Raw genomic sequence first — 22,482 nt, 5'->3', positions numbered from 1 at the left:
TTTAGTAATTTTTGACATTGGGCTGAAAATGTAGCCTCTAAACAGTTTACAGGGCCTTTCAATACTAGGGCCCATAGACCTAGTTTTTGACCCCAAATGACCCATAATCAAACTTGACATAGAAATCATCAAAACAACCTTTCTAACAAATTTCCAGAATATTTGGGCTGAAAAATGTTACCTCTAGAGTGTTTGGGCTCTGTGACCTAGTTTTTGACCCCAGTTGACCCATATTCAAATTTGAGCTAGAAATCATCGAAACAACAAATTTCCAGGATATTTGGGCTGAAAATGTTACCTCTAGAGTGTTAACAAGGTTTTTTCCATATTTGGGCTTTGTGACCTAGTTTTTTGATTCCCCTCATTCATGACTAAGTTACAGTCTTTCTAAAACATGAGGGAGGACAGACACATGTGCTAACATTCATTGTGACATCACTGATAATTTTAGATAGGGTTTTTCTAGCCATGATGTGCTTAGAAGAGTTTTCTGAGTAACATTTTAAGTCTTGACATTAGAGAGTTTGCAAAAAACTAAGCGAAAAACTAAGCGTCCAGTTACATCTAGATGTGAACAACAGTTTGTGCTCTACCCCATCCAGGTATGTGTATGTTAAACAAGCCATATGTATGGAAGCATTCTAAGTCTCAATATCTTGCACCTCAATATGTATGAAAGCATGGCTTCAATAGCTTGCAACCAGCCCAATGTATAGTATGAAATGGAAGTTCAACTTGTGCACTAAACATTAGACCATGTTAGAAAAAAACATACGTGTCTTTTTTAAATATATGAACTACTTTTACTTATGTACTGGCATACATCCGAGGTTGTTTTAGATGAAAAATGGCAGAGGAGTTCCAAATGTCACAGCGCGGACCCTTTCTTCAATTGGGTGGATCCGAACATCGCTCACAATTTATACAAGCTGCTAATGTAAATTTGTAATTAACCAAGCATGTAATTGGATGCAGGTACACACCGAAATGATGCTTGCATAAGACAAATAAAATTGATTGAGATATGAAGAAAAAAACACATGAGTTGTGATCTCCGCATTGGTGTAATTAATGTCCTATAGTTAAAAGCATAGAATTTTAATAGTTGATTGTAAGCTTCTGTGTCTAATCAGGAATGGAGAAAAATGCAGAACATGCAAAATTAAAGAAGCTATTGCAATGAGTAGTCCTTTAGATTAGAACTCATTCTCAAATCATGTTGTTTTTTTAAAAAACTTTGTAGAAATTGAGTTAATTTTTACTTACTTTTATGAAAAAAAAACAATTATTGACAGATACTTATACTCATTTATTGAAGTCCAAGGCTAAAATACCTAATTTCAATAGCTTTACTTACACTTTACTCCCAAACAGATCCTTTTCTATATCATTTTTTTAAAGCTAATTAATTTTAGACCTCTAATTTGAATGTGTGCTGATGATTTAATATAAAGCACTTTCTTTGTATTTCACACACAATTATTTTTTTCCTTTTCTGACCCAAAAATACATAAATGAGTCCCTTTAATATGGAATATGTTTACAAGTTTTCTACAGTTAATAATTTTAAACAAGATTAAATTGCTCAACCATTCTTCTGCTCAGTCAACACATAGGTAATATAATCAGTCAGACATGGCAATTTATTTAATATAACTTATTTATCACATGACGTTTCTTGTTTTCGATGTTATACAAGTATACAACACTTACATTCTTTCTTATATTACAGTAGCTTGTCATAACTGGACATTGACGTTATATTGCCCTGCTATTACTTATTGTAAACCTTAAAACTGCAAAATAACTTAAAACTTCATTTTGGACTACAAATTTGTTATGTTAGAACAAAGATCTTATAATAATACGTTGCCACGTTCCCTAACTGGTTTCATAAAAGTTTGTTTCAAAAAGGCAGCTCATGCAAGATCCTAAATAACACATTCATAATAATTATTTTGGGCAAATTGCTCAGAACCTTGTTTAAGTTAACAATATGATGAGCAAGATCGTAGTACACTTTTAACATGAATTATTTAAGATGCACGTTTACTCCCAAATAAGATTTACCACAATTAATACTATTGTTTTAATATTCCAAAAAGGATGAATTAATGTCGAAAACAATGGTTCTTATGAAGGAAAGCGAGCTGAATTTGAAGAAAGGTGGACAAAACACGGTATTTCTACCTTGTGAGACTATAGTAGATCACAGTAAATCTTTTAGCATTCACCAACCATTAAATATTTTTGCGTTTTTAGCTTTCACCAACCATTAAATATTTTTGCATTTTTAGCTATTAAATACTCAGTTACAATCTTGTTATCAGTATTTAATAAATTCCAAAAATGCCTTATTTATTAAGTAGTTAAAGATTTATCAGTCAAAATCTAAGTTTGTTATACATGTGTATTGTATTGTTTTTGAATAAGAGTGTCACTTTAATGATGTGCTCATTTATTTAAATAAAACAGGTACAGCTGAAATTATTTGCCTAAAATCTTGTTAAAAATACAGCAGATCATAAGTGTATCCATTAAACTTCCAGAGCAGTAAAGATTTTATAGTTAACAACGATGACGTTAACAACATTGTAGATTGAAACAAAGTTCTGAACAATTGGCCTATTATGTTTAGAATTATTTAAAAGCTTTAAAGATGCACTATTACTCCCATATAAGATTTACCACAATTAATAAAATTGTTTAAATATACCAGAAAGGATGAATAGATGTCGAAAACAATGTTTCTTATGAAGGATTTCAAGTTTATTTGAAAGAAATGTGCAGAAAGCACAGGTATTTCTACCTTATGAGACTATTATAAGTACATCACTGTAAATCTTTTAGCATTCACCAATCATTTAATTTTTTTGCATTTTCAGCTATCAGATACACGGCTATAATCTTGATATCAGTAAATAATAATTCAATAAATGCATTATTTATTAAGTAGTTAAAGATTTTTGACCAAAAAAAAATATGTTTGTAATACATCTGTATGAATTGATTTTGGGTTAACACATAAATGCCCAAATATAAACTGATAAAATAATGATAAATTTGTTTAACCTCTTTTATTGAAAAACATAAATCGCCATTTACATGAATTCTTAAAGCTTAGACTCCAATAAAAAAGGCTTAAAGACTTTATTTGATTTATCTCAGTCAATATTGTATCTGTATTTAAGGTGTTAATTTGCCAAACAAAAGGAGCACCCATTCTTCCATGCGGATAGACACATTGACGCTTTTTAAGTTTTATTATAACAGAATTTATTAAATATTAACGCTTGCAGATTATGTAACGGACAAAAGAGCTTTGTATTGTTTAATTACAATTGTATTCATATTGTGCAATATGGAATATTATATTTTACAAATTGTTTTTATTCTTGGTAGGTAAAATTAATTCTGAACTTTTATTATGTGTATTATTTATTTATTTAATTTGGTACTTGATACATGAGTGTTTGAGAAAAATCTTCATAAAATTCAGTTTTGTTTTTATAATATAACTCTTATATAATTAGGAAATTGAATTACTCACTTTATAAAGTGTACTATTGTATGACCAGGAAACCAAGAAGAATATTCAATACATTTTTATAAGACCAATATAAATAAATTGCTAGATTTTCATAAAAAAAAATGATGGGGTGGGGGGTTACAATTTTTTTTTTTCTTTTAGATGACTGTTTCACCATTGAATATGTGTTCATGCTCTCTCTTTGTGCATAAGGAACCATAATTATACATGTGTTTCTAGACAACCTAGAACACGATCGTAACAATTCTCCTTTTCTACATGTGAATGTCCTGCATCAACACAGTACCATAGGTATGAATTAAAGCTGTTCCCAAACTGATATGCAAATACAGACCCTAAGTCAACATTGTTATTTAAGTTAACAAATATTTGGAAAAAAGAGCAGGGATGAAAATCAAGCAATTTATTTATAGTTGTTTAATGTAATGTATGAAGAAAGTTGACTTAACCCCCTAAGCCCCCTTTTGTTTACAATGAAATACTTATGATGCAGTTTTTTACTCATTTTCAATCATCATAAATTAATAGTTCAACTTAAAATGTAAATATAAAGGTTTATGACATTTGTTTGGTGTGTTCATGTTGTGTACAAACATAGGACGGCACGCATGTAAACCCGTCAGAAGCACAGGCTGGACAAATCCTTTATAGTTAACTTAATTGAGTCAGATCGAGTTATGCATTCATTTTTTATGTACCATAATATTGTAAAACAAGCAAAATTAAATGTACTTAATGGGAGTCAAAGTTATGGCAAGAACGAAGATCAATTAAGATCACTTCAAACAGGCCAATTAGATCCATGGATTTCAAGCACTCTATTTAGGTTATTGGCAAACATGACCTAGTTGATTGATTTATTGCGCTGTGATGTCATAGATGATATATCTCCTAGCCTGAGTATCATCAACTAAGTATAAATTAGTGATATGTCACCCATTACAATTGATTGCCTCCCTTGGCTATCTCCAGAACCCCAGATCTCACAACCTTTGTCGCTCCTTTAAGTTCACTCACATACTGTGGTTTCACTTTGTCATTATTGACTGTTTAAAAATCTCTCTACAAAAAATAAATAAAATAAAATAAATTCCGGGGTATTTTTTATCTCCCACTTGGAGATGGGGGGACGGATCAAATTCTGGGGGATTTTTCCCCCCACTGAAGGATATGGCATGTATATTTTAACCTTAAATTATTTGTTAAAGCTGAGTTGTATGGCATAGATGGTGAGACATGCAAGTTCACAAACGGTACAGTGAGTCGGACGTGTCAAGATGGCTGCTGTTCTGTCGACACTTGCTGCGAGTAAGTATCATGCCCTAATGTGTTAAGTTTTCATTTGAATCTTTAAACAGAAATTAAGGCTGTCTAAAGTAACATTCATATTGGAAGTATTTATTCATGTTGTGGCCTGAGGCGGACAAAATAACACTAAAACCTTATAAGTAGATATAAGTATGTGTTTTGATCCGAAATTAAAAACCATTGAATATCAAAGCATGAAAGCAAAGTTCTCATTGACATAAAAAAACACAGAGTCACAGAAAAAATTCCCCCCCACCCAATGATATTTTCATAGGCAGATAAAATCCCCCAGCTTCCTTGTTATATCAGTATGTAATGAATATACCATATATATTTATATATTGTTTAGGTTGCTAAGTATTTTCTTGTTTACAATTCATAAATTTGTACTCATAAACATCATAAAAAGGTATTTCAAAAGCATGGAGGGAGAGGGTGTCTGTCCGGGGCATAGCTAGCCCACTCTTCTTGTGAATTCATAATTGTGCAAGGGAGGTCCAGGGGCATCCCTGGTGGAATCTGGTGCATTCTGGGCATTCCGAGGTGCTTTATTTAGTACTGGAAAAAGGTCAGTTTTAGGATCAAGTAGTCAGTCAAGTAAAACTGTGCATACTGAAACTATGCATACTGCATTTTTGGCTGATTTTTTTTTCATTTTTTTTATCTTAATCATGTGGATTCAGCCGCGACCTCGCATATATATATAGGCAGCTACGTGCCTGTCTGTGGCAAAAAGGGGCAGGATTATGTCCTATACACCCCAAAATAGAAACATTTGGAACACTTTCATGATTTATTTAGTAATTATATCTACCTTTTTTACAAAATAACCGCATGAAATTTGTAATATTTTTATTCATATTACTAGTGCACCATTTTGGACATGGGGTCGAGTGATTGGTGTCGTGGTAGCAGTTATTGTGGGTATTATACTGATCGTGCTGCTGGTCATGCTGTGTATTTACTGCAAGAAGAAAAAGACACTCGCTGGACGTCTACACCACACTGTGTCCATGCGATCTCAGAACATCATCTATCCCATGATGCATCACCCACATCTTCCACCAGATTACGATGAACCACAGTCTAGTAAGTGTGTTAAATGATCAAAACAATAATTCTGCTCATGTTTTCTATAACACAAAAAAGCTAGTAGAATTTTGATTACTCATGTACTGCAATTAAGTCAACAAAATTTTTACTGCTACTGATGTCCGAGGTTTTGATATTATACATGAGTACAAAGCGTGAAATAACTGTTTTATTTCATGTTGTCAAGGACAACGTTCAATTAGCAACATGCATATTAAATATTAGCAATGTTATTTTTCCCAACAATACTTATTACAAGGTTGAGCTTTGCCTACTGTCAGTTACCGTACTGATATATTGGAGTTACCCTGGTAATAAATAAACAAAACAAAGAAAACATTCTCCAACATGGCACAATATGCTAATATTGAATCAGTATATTCATGCATTTATATATGCAATTATGCATTTGTTAATGTAAATGCAGGAGACTCAATAATCTTTTTCATCTGTGTAGATCCGAGTGGAGGTCCCGGACCACCTGTGTATGATGATAGACCTCCGCCAGCATACGAGGCAGTTGTCCCCCCTGGCCATCGGCAACCAAAGATCTCACAGATTGAACCAGGCATTGCAAACAACTACAGGACAAACAGATGATGAATATACCCAGACCACCAAATGAAATTCCCAGACCACCATATGAAATACCCAGACCACCAATAAACATAGAAGGGTCACTTCCAGACTATTTAGATCTCACAATTCATATAAATTCACCTACAGGAAAATATAATCACATCTTATTATCTCCCATAGTTATCTCCAGCCCCAGATCTCACATACTGAATCAGTTGTTTACAACAGGTGCAGGGGTAAACATGATGTAATACCCAGACAACCAGCAATCAAAAAAGGTCATCTCTTGGGCTCCAGATTACTTATTTGGATCTCACTGTCATGTGATCTCCGACAAGAAGAAAAAAATACAGCTATTGCTATAGGTCTTCCTTAGTTATCTCCAGGCCCAATTCTTCTGTTGATAATCAGCAGTCTCCAAAAGCTGCATGGAAAACACTGAGTATTTGAAATGATGGGGAAAATTACTCAAGATGGAAAAGATTGTTGTCTCCCCTAGATTTCTCTTGCTATAGATCCCACATACAAGTACATGTACTGGACAAAACATTGCAATCTAATAAACCACCTTGATAACCAGTGATCACCATCAGACTATTCAGATCTCATTAAGACAACTCCAACAGGAACAAAGAATTACAGCTATTTGAGGTTGTTTCCCCTAGTATTCACACAAGCTGCCCAAAATCTCACAACCTGACCCGGAAATACCTAACAGCTTCAGGGGAAACAAATGAACGCAACAAGTTTCCGATACAAAGGGACTTCAACATACTATGAATGTCAGTCTATTCCCTTCATGATTAAACTCAACCCTTTTCAAAAACTTGGAAAATAATTTGAGCTTTCTGTCACCTTTGATTTCCTGAATCGCACAAATGGTCTTCAATAACTACATGATAACCACATGAAAAAGCCAAATCGTTATCCAGAACTATCTATTACAATAAAAGGGTTCTCTTACATCGTACACCAAGCCCAACTCAATTTAATATTTGCTTTATGGATTTGGTCGCAAAAATAAATTGGTAGCAAGGGGGGTAGGGGGATAAAAGAACAATCTGTTTGTTATGTTTAAAAATATGAGTAGGTAGGTGTAACCAATACTATTTCGATACCTAAATAGTTAATATGAAGAATGTAAATACTGACCAGTTATAAGTTTATTCTCTTTTGTAAGTAAAATGTTAAGGAAATACCCAACGAAGTGCAGGAATGTCCGATCAGGTGACGTCAAAAGAAGTTTATATTACTGTTTAAATTTTCTTGAAATTGTCAGACATAAATCTGAAAAATAGACGCTGCTATGGTAACCCAACAAATGAAATATTTACTTGGCAATTTTTTAGGAACAAAACTTATAATTTGTTCTATAACAGGCAAATGTTAGAGCAACAATTAACATGACATTTATGTCAAGTTTTATATATTAATAATTACTGAGTTATTGTTACTTAGATTTTCTAGATATACAACATTGTATTATATCATTGTATTGTATCATACATTATTTAAATTTGTTTTGTTTTGTGATTGTTTTTTGTTATAAATTTATTATTATGAATAAAAGTAAAACTAGATTTCTTGGCTTATTTATCTACATGTAATTTAAAACACTCAAACAATGTTTCAACATTTTAAGTTAAATAAACTCCAATGAGACTATACATGTAGCTTAAGATTTAAAATTTATCTCAAAGTAATCTTTAAGTAAATCAAGTATTGCAATCACTAACCCTTTGCATGCTGGGTAAATTGTCGTCTGCTCAAAAATGTCGTCTGGTTTATTCTAAATTTCTTTCGATTTACTTAAAACTTTGGGCATATATTGACTGAGTGGCAAACAGCTTGGAACCTGACCAGGCGCCGAGTTACTCGGCGTCTGGTCTGGTTCCAAGCTGTTTGCAAAGCCTTTAAAATCGCCATCAGCAGCCTAAGGGCTAATACCTTATGTGATTTGTTGGCATAAAATACACTTTTAGTTTAGGCAATACCAAATTGTTTTTATGTTAAGCGTCCACCCTTATTACGAAAACCTATGTTAAAAAAGCTATCCTGAAAAAAAAAAACGAATCCCTGAAAAAAAAAATCACTAAATGAGTGACATCCTATGAAGAATACAGATACCAGAGCCTCTAAAGTCCATTCGGGACCTTTCTAAATTGTTAAATATTTCCGCTGCAAAATGAGTTCAAATAACATTATGTTTTAATGTGTTGATTATGGGAATCTCACAGAATGCATGTTTTTCTGATATCAAGTGCTAAGAATACTAGTACAAAGTATGACGCATTTTGATTGCACTCGTATTTTGATGCCAGAGTTATAGACATTAGATATATTTCACATGATTGCTCATCATATAAAAAGTGTTGTGTTTTTCGATCAGGAAACCCACAACCTATCCATCCCCGGATGCAAGACATGGAAACATTGTTGTATGGTCCAAGCATTTACATCATATATATAAATACAGATACATTATAAAATATATGCTTTAACCTTCTCTGGCGGATACTGTAACTATGAGTTAGAGAAGTAAAGGTGAACTATTTACCTTGGCATTTGATTTCCTGTACAATAAAAATCAAGTGCATAAATCTTATAAAGCAACAGCAATATCCAGCTATCGCCCCCACTCGCGCACCATTGCTACAGGATGTTTTTAATTGACATAAAACTAAGTGTTTTATGATTATTTTAAGAAAAGTAACTCTTATTTACAACAAACAGTAAAAAACATAAATCTAAGACAGCAAGGGTTCGACTAACACAGAATAAGCATGGCACTATTACACATCATGGTGTAAATGTGCACTTAGTATCAGAGTATTGAGTTTAGAACTGTGGCTAACAAAAACATATACCAAGGAATTTTCAAGCATTGTTATTATGTGTACTAAGTATCTGAGTGATATATTTAAATAAGTTTGCTGCACAAACTGCAATATAGGCATAAGTGTAACAAGAGGGTCATGATGGCCCTGTAACACTCACCTTAGTGAAAGTTTGAAACCTTCTGAGGAAATTCAAAAAACCTTTGTAGAGGACCACTAGACAATGTAACCCACCAAATATCTTAGCTCCAGACCTCTTGGTTTTTGTCAAGAAGATTTCTAAATGGGCCAGGTGGTTTAGGAGAAGATGTAATTTGAAGCAATTGTTGACGGACGCCAGCAACTCCAAGACATTATGACCTTAGGTCACAAAACTTCTGCCAATCACTAAGCCCATCGTACCAGGTATCACAGTATACCTCTTTATCTATGAGAATATATCGCTCCACAACTTTTGCCAACAGACAGCTCCCCGACTCACCGACGATATGGTGACTTGTTTGGGGAAGTTTAAAGATGTCAGTTATTTTCCCGTTTATCTCAGATATACTTATATCTTTGGACATACTTAATGCACTGTAAAAAATAATATTTCAATTGAAACTTAGTGACATGATTGTGTCAAAAGGAAAGAACAAAAGATGGTCAAGACAAATACTTTTATTGCAAAAATAAATTAAAACATAATTATGACATAATCATATTGCCAAACAACTAATAATGTAGCCATGGATAAAAATGGGAAAAACTACCTAAATCACCTAAATTACATATTTCTATTATATATCAATACATAATTTGAACGTTTTGACAACTTTTTTCATTTTTTGTCTTGGAACTAGCCAATGTTTGCGAAAATTCATAGGAACAAGTTATATAAGACTGCTGACAAAAAAATAGATCGCAGATTTTAATATGTACGTTCAAAAATTAATGTTTTATGCATTTTTCTTAAACCGTTAGTAAAACAGTTTAAGCCATAAAACATGATCTGATTTTTTGTCAGCAATCTAATATCGTTGGTTTGAAGATATTTACGCAAAAATTTGCTCTTTCCAAGACAAAAAATAAAAAAGTTGTAAAAATGGTATATCTGTGAGAGTGCAGCTTTAAGGAATGAAAAATGCTTATAAAGACTAACATTGCAATATGACTGTATATAATGCAGCACAAAATACTGGTATACAGTATGGTCGAGTACATTTAAATAAAGCAGATAATGAGGGCTCATACCATTTCGATGAAACAGTTGTCGATAACAGTTATGAAACAAGGGTCACTTAAAGGGGCACAATAGAGATTGATGCCAAAAAATATATTTTGATTTTAATGATAAAAAAAAGAAAAAGATTATACGTACAAAAACATATCCTTTTTTGTTTTGATCATAGAAGAAAAATTAGTTAAACATTATTATGCATTGAAATTAAAACAAATATAATTTGGCATCATCCTATATTGTGCCTCTTTTATATACAAATATTGCAAGAGCTTCTCTGATAAGCCCAGCCTAATGAGAATATATGTCTTGAGCAAGATAAAATTATTACCGGTACATAGATATTAAAAAGATCCAACAAAGTCACCTATGCATATGTATGAAATGTCCTTGACCATGACAATGTATCAAACAACAGGAAAAAAACTTAAAAATTGGCTTAGAAAATTATATTTGATTTTGCAAAAAGTAAATGCAATATGAAAAAAATAAATAAAAGCCAAGTTGTACAAAGCATTATGAAAACCAAAGGTGGCTGCTGGCACTCATGAGGTAAGATGAATTGCTTGTTAAGAACTTAAACGATAAAAATTGGAAAAAAATAAAAAAAATTAAAGGGACTACGGTAGACACCATATGGTCCCAAAATTGGCAGTTACAATATGTTCCAGGGCTTCTCAAAACTGGCAATTTGCCGGTCTGGACAAATATATATGGATATATCTGTTAATTAAAGATTATCAGTTGAATGTTGATCCACTGTAGTAGCATTAAGCAAATCAAATCACAATATTGTTTCAGTTTTTGTCGTCTGACCGCCTCACGCCGGACGCAATTAATTTTGATCGCATGTTTTGTTAGAAACGCTGCATAATTCGATGAGAATCTCATTTGAATTTAAATTTGTATCAATTACTTTCTAAATATTGGCTTTAATGGTTCTAAATTGCCATATCGCGAAAAAATAATGATAGAATACACATTGCACAAATGTGTGACATTATTCTTCAAACACATTTTGTACCCCCAGGGGGAGGGAAATATTATAGAATAATCAATATGTGCTGGTATGAGGATGATAATACATCACTTTACATGATTAAAATAATATTTTGCCACTGTCTCAGCTGAAAATACCTGTTTTAAACCAGGTATCCACATGATAGACAAACGTAAATTTGGAATTGGAAAAATACGCAAAAACTGCAAAAGGAACATTTGTCATAAGCGATGTGATCGATTTTATTTTTTAACATTTTATTTTTGCAAATTGTATCATCTGGTGTCTAGTCCCTTTAAACCTCTCTGACTTATACTGCCACCTATAATGTGAACAGGAATGAATTGCAACTATCAGAAGCATTCAATTAGCACTTGGTGAAAGCTAAACAGATTTAAAAAATCAAGATCTCTGCCAGTTCAGACAGAAAAATGGAATGATGGCACTATAAATCATGAAGAAAAGCAAAAACTTGTAATAAATTTCCATTTTCATTAAGTTTTTTAAGTAAAATTTGTCATTTTCCAGGCTACAATTACACCATCAATAAACAATGGTTGACATAATAATGTTCTTATCACAACTTGGTGTTTATGAAACATCAATATTAAAGGGACTTGTTCATGTTTTATAGGGTCAGTCAGACGTCATATTAAATTCTAGTTATTATAGGCTTTGATTTTCACAATTCTGATCAAATAAGTATTTCAGAAGCAAATATATGGTATTTGTTCATAGCAACAAGATAACTCAATTTCAGTTTTAAAAAATTGTCACCGATAAAAAATCTTTTTGCAATGAAATAATCAATGAAAAAAAAGCTTTTTTATAATGAAGAAAAAAAAAGTCAATCAAAGATATGTTTACATACAAAATTAAATGCAAAATATAGTTTAACATACAAAATGAAACAAAAAACCTCGCCAGGTTATCAATATCATGAAAATACTCAAGTAATTTCTCAGTATCAATCTCAGCTTTTTTCCCCACAAAACAGCATAAATTGATTGGAAATAAAATGAGTTTTACCTATTTAAAAGCCCATGGTTTTATGTTTCATACTCATAAACATTATTGCTCAATACCTTAGAAAAAAATATATAGAGCAAAAAAATGAACTTGGTAAGAATTTTTATTTTTTTATTTTACTCGAGTATATTTCTGCTATAGGATTATTTTCATTTACAATTTTGATAAATTATCTTATAGGCATAATCTATGAGAAAATGCCATTTTATAAAGAGTAAATGAATTTTGAATACGCTACGTGCATGCTGTTATGTGGTAAAATGAGTCGAGATTGAGATTTAAAAATGACGTAATATTATAAAAAGCAATTTGAGGTATTTTGGCCTGGTGCTATCTCATCAATATTCTAAAAATTGTCTCCCCTAACTGATATGGGGAGAAATATAAAGCTACGTAGAAAAAACAATCGCAGACGAAAGACGGCACCAGGGGCCAGATCATAACGAATATCCCTAAGGACAGATAACTCTTCAACACTGACTTTACACCGTCACCCAGAGATCTGGAAAAGAGAGAATAATACATGTAAGTATATCTATTATGGGCATGGGATTTGATGGAGTAGGGCAAAATTGGTTTCCAGATCTTGAAGGAGCAGTCATTATAAAATTGCTAATAATGGTTTGCTGTCATGTTGTAATCATGGTGTGCTGTCATGTTGTATTCGTGGTTTGCTGTCATGTTGTATTTGTGGTTTGCTGTCATGTTGTATTCATGGTTTGCTGTCATGTTGTATTCGTGGTTTGCTGTCATGTTGTATTCGTGGTTTGCTGTCATGTTGTATTCGTGGTTTCCTGTCAAGTTGTATTCGTGGTTTGCTGTCGTGTTGTATTCGTGGTTTGCTGTCGTGTTGTATTCGTGGTTTGCTGTCATGTTGTATTCATGGTTTGCTGTCATGTTGTATTCGTGGTTTCCTGTCAAGTTATATTCAGGGTTTGCTGTCGTGTTGTAATCGTGGTTTGCTGACATGTTGTATTCGTGGTTTGCTGTCATGATGTATTCGTGGTTTGCTGTCGTGTTGTATTCTAGGTTTGCGGACATGTTGTATTCATGGTTTGCTGTCATGTTGTATTCGTGGTTTCCTGTCAAGTTGTATTCGTGGTTTGCTGTCGTGTTGTATTCGTGGTTTGCTGTCATGTTGTATTTATGGTTTACTGTCATGTTGTATTCGTGGTTTCCTGTCAAGTTGTATTCGTGGTTTCCTGTCAAGTTGTATTCAGGGTTTGCTGTCGTGTTGTATTCGTGGTTTGCTGACATGTTGTATTCGTGGTTTGCTGTCATGATGTATTCGTGGTTTGCTGTCGTGTTGTATTCAGGGTTTGCGGTCATGTTGTATTCATGGTTTGCTGTCATGTTGTATTCATGGTTGACTATCATGTTGTATTCAGGGTTTGCTGTCGTGTTGTATTCATGGTTTGCGGTCATGTTGTATTCATGGTTGACTATCATGTTGTATTCGTGGTTGACTGTCATGTTGTATTCGTGGGTCACTGTCATGTTGTATTCATGGTTTGTGGTCATGTTGTATTCATGGTTGACTATCATGTTGTATTCATGGTTGACTATCATGTTGTATTCGTGGTTTGCTGTCGTGTTGTATTCATGGTTTGCGGTCATGTTGTATTCATGGTTTGCGGTCATGTTGTATTCATGGTCTGCTGTCGTGTTGTATTCATGGTTGACTATCATGTTGTATTCGTGGTTTGCTGTCGTGTTGTATTCATGGTTGACTATCATGTTGTATTCATGGTTTGCTGTCATATTGTATTCATGGTTGACTATCATGTTGTATTCATGGTTTGCTGTCATGTTGTATTCATGGTTGACTATCATGTTGTATTCATGGTTTGCTGTCATGTTGTATTCATGGTTGACTATCATGTTGTATTCAGGGTTTGCTGTCGTGCTGTATTCATGGTTGACTATCATGTTGTATTCGTGGTTTGCTGTCATGTTGTATTCATGGTTGACTATCATGTTGTATTCGTGGTTCACTGTCATGTTGTATTCATGGTTGACTATCATGTTGTATTCATGGTTTGCTGTCATGTTGTATTCATGGTTCACTGTCATGTTGTATTCATGGTTTGCTGTCATGCTGTATTCATGGTTTGTTGTCATTCATGGTCAAAGTTTTTAATCAAGATTGAATCAATATCATATATATTTTAAGAAATCTTACCCACTGAAAAAAACTAGCCCTCCGATAGCTTAATAACAAATCAAGTTACAAATGTAAAACAGAATGTTAAACATTGATGTCTGGTGACATTTTGGTATCATTTAAAAGGGTATTGCTTGATTATTAATTATTTATAAAATAAAAGTTTTTTGTATTTATGCTCTATTTTATTTGAAATCACAGATTCACTTAGTAATGAAGACAAACCTGGGATGCTGTTCCCTGCTTAAAAACATAGACACATAGTTCGCCTCTAGGATGGTGGCTAGTACACACTGTGCGAGGATGAACCGCGCTGTCCACCAGTGAATGTCCAACCAATCCCACGTAAACTCTCCTACTAAGAGGTATGGCAGGAATATCAACTTTGGTAGGAACTCTGCCCACTGTACCGATGTCAATTCAGGAGGCTTGAAAGAAAGCATGATTCCATGATTAACACATGAAAAAAAGTAGCAAGGTAAACATAATTTTTTTTTATCAAAACAATCCCAGACTGCTTAAAGGGAATAGACACCAGATGGCCCCAAAATCGCAAATACAGTATTTCCTCAAAACCACACTAGAATTGTCAATACGAGCTAGTATGAGGCAGATAATACCTCATCATAAGACATGATTAAAAGAATATTTTTTCGCTGTCTCAGCTTAGTTCATCCATTAATAAAAAGTGCATAATGGTTTCCCAGTCTATAGCGGGTTTATGTAAAAGTCAAATGATAAGTAAAGATAAATATACCGAAGCTTTCTTTACATTAACTGGAATTTACTTGGTATACAAACCCAGTAAATTTCGAATTGGAAAAAAACACAAGAAGTTGGAAAGATACATGTGTCGTAAACGAGGTGTTACATCAGTAATTCAATGCGTTGTACACAGTGATATAAATTCAGTTGTATCATCGTGTCTAGTTCCTTTAACGACAGATAATTCACTGGACAAGGATTTACTAGTGCTAATACCAAGTCTATTCATTTTAGTTCTAGAGAAACAACAATGGATGAACTTTTAGGAAGGCCCATTCTACAGTAAAAAAATATATTGCAATATACTCAAAAACTGGTATTGATCTGTCAAACTGTGATAATCTGGCATTTACAACAAAAACATTTAGAAACAGAATAGTAGGTATGTATATATATATGTGGTGGACCCGAGGTCTAGTTTTATGACACTTGACTGTCAATCAAGGGGCTGCTGGTTTGATTCCCCACCGCACCTAAAATGACTGCCGGAGTGTGAGTATAAATAAGCTTACACACACACATAGTAGGTATGGAGGTTAATTTTCTAACCTCACACACCAAAGTATTCCATACATACGGGCAGACTTACCAACATTATTACTTGCACATTCCCTTAAAATTGATGCTTTAAAAACATAATAGGAACATATTGATGCTTACTATATGTGTAAAGTCATATTTTGGGGCGTCCTCGGACACTGGACAGACCACGTGGACAAAAGGCAGGAACATGGTCTCATAATGGAAGAAATAGAGAAACAGCAGGCTGGACCGCGGGTAGTCCTTCATCCCATAGAGCAGTAATAAAGCCCAGCCTGGATACAGTGCCTGCAATGTAAACACACTTTTTGAATGAGGTAGAATATTGTTGGAAAAGGTGTGATCATAGAGGTAGCTCTTAATTCAATTTTTGTCAACATAACTCATGATTTCATTTATCACAAACCAGTCAAACTTCATTCTCCTCTATTGACAGATGGGCCCAGTAAAAGGACAATCAAAGTACATGATTACCATCCTGTATCATCACACATTTTTATCCGCCCATTGTTAGAGACAGGACATATTATCAGGACATATTATCGATTCAGGCCAGCATGCAAGTGAGTAGATGGGCAGCAGGTGCAAGGCGTTTTATTCTTACTAGAAAAGCTTTTTTCAAATTTATTTCCAACATGGATAACATGACTAGCTTTGATAACTAGCCATATCATCCAAGTCACAAAGAGTTATGGCCCTTGAATTACACAAACTTGATGCTGTAACTCAAGAAGTTATTGTCAGATCATTCACAAACTTGGACAATATGTAGATGGGCAAAATATCTGGGCTAGGTTAGATAACTAGCAAAGTTGCTCCAAAGATTCCAGAGTTATTATTCATGAATTGCTTAAAATACACAAACATAATTGGTGTCCGCTCTCTAGTTTGAGAAACTTTTTTCAAGCCATAAACAAACTTAGAAATGTGTATGGACAGAATATCTCAGGTCAATTTCAACAGCTAGTTATTGCTTCAGGGAATTGTGAGTTATGGCCCTTGGGTTGTGCAATTTAAACAAACTTTTTGTTGGTGTCTGTTCACTTATTTGAGCAGCTTTTGTCTTATCAGTTCCGATCTTAATCATTATAAGTCTGGCCAGAATATCTGAGCAAAGTTTGATAACCTCGCAAAGTCAATCATGTCACAGTTTGGCACTCTTGCTATGTATATACAAACAATGTATAACCCTTGACCGACCTTAAATTCCCAGAGATTGGACGGAGGTTTCACTCCTCGCTCCTTGATGGTTGCGATGGAGTTGAAGAGTGCCTTGCGGTGAAGTGGGTCGGTGACGTTGAAGGTGGACACCAGAGTGTCTTCATCAAGTTGTAGCATCAGGTTACCATCTGTATAAGGAAAAACATTTTAATAAATTTGACTGAGATACAGAAAATATACATGTGTAGGTGCTTAATATTACTGTATAAAAGATAAAACCCTTCAAAACTTGTAAGAAACGGCATATATTGTTTGGAAGGGGATTGGGGGTTTGGGGAACAGTGAATATTTCTGTCTCAAATTATGTACTAAGCAGACATGCATATTTTAAAAAAAATAATTTTCAATAATGCAAGACCACCTGGCATAAACTTGGTGAGCGAGGTCAGATTGCATAAAACTGTGAAAATTAATACACAGCAAATAATTTGCAACCTTAAAAGAGAACAAACAGAAGAACAAGGATTAACAAGGGATTGTTGTTCAGGGACATCTACAAAAAATGTTGAGTCACTGTGCCAAGGTATTAAAAATAATCTATGCTCTACGCGCAAACAAGAATCCCAATGTGAACAGTATGTTAAAATAAAAGGGCCATTATATATCTCGGTGAAAATATACTTGAGCAGAACAGGAAGGTGCTAATGCTTTGTACTCATTATTTCTGTGAAGTTTCATCAAAATCTGTCCAGCAGTTTGGGAGATTTTTTGTTATGCTCTTCTGCTCTTCTGTTTTTATGAGTCAATCAAGGGTCATCACTCAACACATATTCTAGTCAGAGTTATGAAATTTGCCATACATGTCCAAATTATTATAGTGAATATGTGTACAAAGTATGAATTTTACATATTAAACAGATTTTAGGTATGACCAAGCTTTGTTAAGTTTTTGCCCATTGATAAAGCCACCCCCAACTCAAATATGTCAAGACCTCAACTTTTCAACACCGAAAACAGACCAGCATAGAGATTATTTTAATGTTTTTAAATGGATATAATATGTACCAATCTACTATAAACTAATTCATACTGAAGTATAAATCTACTGTAAACTTTTACATACTAATGTTGCTTTCCCGTACAATGCGGGCGTACTCCAGCGTCCAGGAGCCCATGTCTGTGAACCACTGATCCACATCCTCCACTGACCACTTGACCAACGGTTTGTGGACAAGCAGGTCCTGGTCCGAGCTCTGCCAGTACCATGACAAGTACACAACCTGGGAACGGCAATGAAAATATAGGCAGCTGCTAGTGCACATAAGAATTCAAAGCATATAATTATGAGCTCAAAATAAAACTAAAGTAAATATACCAGTGTTGCAACTACTGCAGATTATTTTTGTTTTGGTCTTCAGGGCTAAAAAAATTACAACAAGAGGGCTTTGGAGCCTGGAGACCAACTCGTCTGGGTTTTTTTTCATTTGAACAAGGGGCATAACTCGAAGCTATAAAATCCAGAGTTGTTGGCCTTGCTGTACAAGTGTGTCATGGTTACCAGGCTTTTTTTTAAAACATCTTGAATGGTTTTGAAATGAGTTATGGCCAAGTATGAAGTAATTGTATACAGCTGATGTTGCCCATGTATACAGCTGATGTTGCCCATGTATACAGCTGATGTTGCCCATGTATACAGCTGATGTTGCCCATGTATACAGCTGATGTTGCCCAATGGCCATTACAATACCTTATTTTCGATGAAAAAACAACAAGCTAATAACACTCTTATATAAAGGTGACAGTCTTTTACATATTAATGAAAAGAGACTTCTAGCTGAGGTTTTATTTAAAGGCAAGCAAATACTTTTGATTTTGATTTTCAATAAATGTTTGCCATTTGTCAATATGCAAATTTGGCAAATGTCCATGTAAATGATGACTGGGTTTGCAAATCGAAAGCCTTAAATAAAGATGCACCCTCATCAGAGAAACAGATAAGTGAAGCCATAGAACTTCAAATGAGCACTTCTGCAAACTTTGAAAAAATGACATTCATAATACACACATTTGAGTAAACAATCACAGAAGATTTTTGAATTTGTGACCACTTAGCTATTAATTAAAAAAAATATTAATAAAGGCTAATATTTTTACAAATACCTAAATCATACATGCATTCTTTTTGTTTTTATCATTAAAATATTTTTTTTTTGCATTATAACCTTTATTATGTGCCTTTAAAGTTCATGTCAATAGTACTTCTAAACAAAGTGTGTAGATTAATTGATTTGCCTTACATGTATAGCATGGTATGTTCATTGTAAATTATCCATATCATTTCATATCAGTTCAGTATTTTTTATGTGCTTATTGTTCACACTAGTCTTCATTCACATTGAAGTGATTTTATGCATTGGTTTAAAAACTAGAACTATGACTGGATGTGATCAATCCCCTCCGTATGATGAATTGGTGAAAAAAAGAAGAAAATTGTCGAAAACTGACATAAACTTGGTATCGATGTGTACAATGCATTGAAACTTACTAACTGAAGTACCACATAGTTTACAATTAATTTATTTTTCACAGGTTTTTTTTGTATTTTTCCATTAAAAGAGATTACTAGGTATGTCTACATGTACCTAGTAGAATTCATTCCTTATGCGTGATTGGCTAGTTGATGTTATCACATGATATTACCAAGTAAGGTATATAAATTAAATATTCCAACAGTTTAGAGTAGTCCTTCGTAGCACAGCGGATACAACACTGGACTGCAATTTTGGTGACACCGGTTCAAACCCAGTCTCTGACTCGATTTTTTTGCATTTTAGTATTTTTTTTACAATTATGATCAAAGAGTGAAACACTTTATTAAATAATTGTCCTGAGATTCGTTACAGAAAAAAAACTGTTTTTGGTGCCAATCTAATGTACAATCCCTTTAATTGATTTGCCTTACATGTATAGCATGGTATGTTCTTTGTAAATTATCCATATCATTTCATATCAGTTCAGTATTTTTTATGTGCTTATTGTTCACACTAGTCTTCATTTACATTGAAGTGATTTTATGCATTGGTTTAAAAACTAAAATTATGACTGGATGTGATCAATCCCCTCTCTACACCACCTTCTTGTAATAAGAAATATCACTGGGTGTGATGTATGCCCCTTGAATGTTGGTGAGAAGGAATCAATCAAGTTAATGGTCCTAACTTCTACTATATAGAAATGAGGACTATAACATATGTGTGAAATAAGGCATGAAATGTTCTTTTTATTTTTTAAAAGCATAGCACAGTTTTTAATTGAGGTTATAGTCGACTCTTAGGTTCAAGGCTGCTGCATTTATAGCAGGATGATTATAGGTCATGCATTAACTATTTAGTATAACCTTCACTAGCATTTGCTCAATCACTGAACAGAGAATGAAAGAAAATATAAAGAAGAAAGTATTGAGATGATATGATATGTGTATGAAGTTTGAAGTCAATATCTAAAAATTGTTAGGAGTTATGGAGAAACTTAGACTTGACATGATGTCTGTAAACTGAAAGGTTGATTCCTATATAGCCCACACCAACAAGTGGTAGGGGTAAAAACATAAGTTACCAGCATAAAATGTTTGTCCCTTCGTTTTATTTCCTAGGGGTTTCATTAGGTTAGAAAGTAGCAGAATCATGCTGAAAGTAGGAGGAATTTTGGGGACCTAAGATATCATGTTTTAGAGAGGAAGCAAAAAAGTAGACAAGTGAACTACACTAATTTTGGTATTCTTAACCTGGCTGCAGGGGTATTTTGAAAACTGCTGTATTACCTGTTATATACCAGCAATATAATTATACAGTTGAGATTTTCCTGACTTTTTTGAGTTTTATTGATTTTTCTTATATTTAGAAAGAATGTCTGAAACCCATTACATATGATTATGGGTTATATATGCAAAGCTGGAAAATAAAACCCACCAAAGACAAGAACAGATGTCGCGGCAAAAGTCCTAGGGCATTATTCATTTGATGATGATTATTTAAAATCACCAATTCTTTTCATACAATTTGTTCATGAAACTTATTATGCATTCTTTGTTTAAAACATAATCATGCTTATTTGTTTATAGTTTTTGTGTACAAACATTGAAAAAAGGAACCAACAAATTTCCAATTAGTTGACCTTTTAACCAAAGTTTTTAATACGAACACGGCCCCTGGCCCCAAACTGATTTTTGAAGACAAAACAAAATCTACCCACCACAACCACAGTGAGAGCGAGACAAATGCCACCACAGAAACCCTGACCCTGGGCCTTGTTCGAATCAGACTCATTACGGTCAGATACGGCGTCCTCAAATGTCTTGATCTTTTCCTTCGCTTCTGCCGTAAGCACTTCTGCCTCACGCTCAGACATGGAATCCTTATACATCTTGGCTAGTAAATTCCTGATTGGAGGAAAAATAAAATAATAATAATTCATGGTGGCAGTATTGGTCAGAGATGGTAAAATGAGGCCAAAAAATGGTTTGGTTAGGGTTACATCCTATTCAAAACAAGTAGGGTATTGATGATAATTCTTTTAATATATTGATTTTCTTTATTTGGCTTTATGTAAGAATGTCATTGTCATTATTGGGGAACAGCATTACATTAATCTTCTGTTTAAAGCTTCAAATGTTTTTAAACTACATACATGTACTAAAACACACACTTATTATGGCAACAGTCCCAATTTAAAAAAGAACTCTGTACCTGAGTGTTATATTGATCTGAGGATTTCCAGTCCATGCACTGCGACACTGGGGGCACTCTGTCTTTTTAGAGGAGAGGTACCAGTTGGCTATACACAGGCGACAGAAGCTGTGCCCGCATGTCAGCGTGGTCGGCTGCACCATCAGGTCGAAACAACAACCACACAGGAAGTCCTCGGACACCGACAATGATTGCTGAGAACTGATCTCCTCATCACTGGATCTTGCATTGCTATTATTGCTGTTTGCAGATGAAGGTCGAGATGGCTTCAATGGTTCTTCCATTCTGAAGAAATTAAAATATAAACATAAACATAAAAGGTTTAATTTAACAAAAGATCTTAGCAGACTAATTTGGTCTTATATCATTCACTGAATGTCACTGTAAATATACATGCAGATATAAACAAAACTAGAAAACTAAAATAAATCTTAGTGTATGGCATGTGCACTTGATTTAAAGAAGTGCACCATCTTTCACATGTAGTGGGGCA

The 22,482-nt window shown here is 33.9% G+C and overlaps 2 protein-coding genes across 4 annotated transcripts in view; one reads left to right on the top strand and one right to left on the bottom strand.

Moving 5' to 3' along the window:
* Positions 1-3,259: 3,259 nt before the first annotated feature.
* Positions 3,260-8,109, top strand: LOC128222551 (uncharacterized). 2 transcript variants are annotated; one of them, XM_052931616.1, is made up of 4 exons: positions 3,260-3,398; positions 4,759-4,858; positions 5,727-5,947; positions 6,408-8,109. In XM_052931616.1, exons 1-4 carry the CDS (start codon positions 3,362-3,364, stop codon positions 6,548-6,550), a joined length of 501 nt encoding a protein of 166 aa, XP_052787576.1. In that variant the 5' UTR covers positions 3,260-3,361; the 3' UTR covers positions 6,551-8,109. The 2 variants fall into 2 exon arrangements, with proteins under 2 accessions (XP_052787576.1, XP_052787585.1); XM_052931625.1 differs by having other exon boundaries at positions 3,336-3,398; positions 4,777-4,858.
* Positions 8,110-10,013: 1,904 nt separating this feature from the next.
* The window catches only part of LOC128209288 (bifunctional apoptosis regulator-like), a 40,266-nt gene continuing 27,797 nt past the window's right edge, over positions 10,014-22,482 (bottom strand). For both annotated transcript variants that reach the window (XM_052913273.1, XM_052913265.1), the window contains exons 2-8: positions 21,990-22,274; positions 21,496-21,682; positions 18,368-18,524; positions 17,284-17,432; positions 16,204-16,371; positions 15,004-15,206; positions 10,014-13,116 (exon numbers count right to left, since the gene is read on the bottom strand). In XM_052913273.1, coding sequence (XP_052769233.1) covers positions 12,945-13,116; positions 15,004-15,206; positions 16,204-16,371; positions 17,284-17,432; positions 18,368-18,524; positions 21,496-21,682; positions 21,990-22,273 — 1,320 coding nt within the window. In that variant the 5' untranslated portion in view covers position 22,274 and the 3' untranslated portion in view covers positions 10,014-12,944. The remainder of the gene's footprint in view (positions 13,117-15,003; positions 15,207-16,203; positions 16,372-17,283; positions 17,433-18,367; positions 18,525-21,495; positions 21,683-21,989; positions 22,275-22,482) is intronic.

This window comes from Mya arenaria, chromosome 2 (assembly GCF_026914265.1).
Source record: "Mya arenaria isolate MELC-2E11 chromosome 2, ASM2691426v1".
NCBI classification, from domain to species: domain Eukaryota; kingdom Metazoa; phylum Mollusca; class Bivalvia; order Myida; family Myidae; genus Mya; species Mya arenaria.
This window is presented reverse-complemented; position numbering and strand designations above follow the sequence as displayed.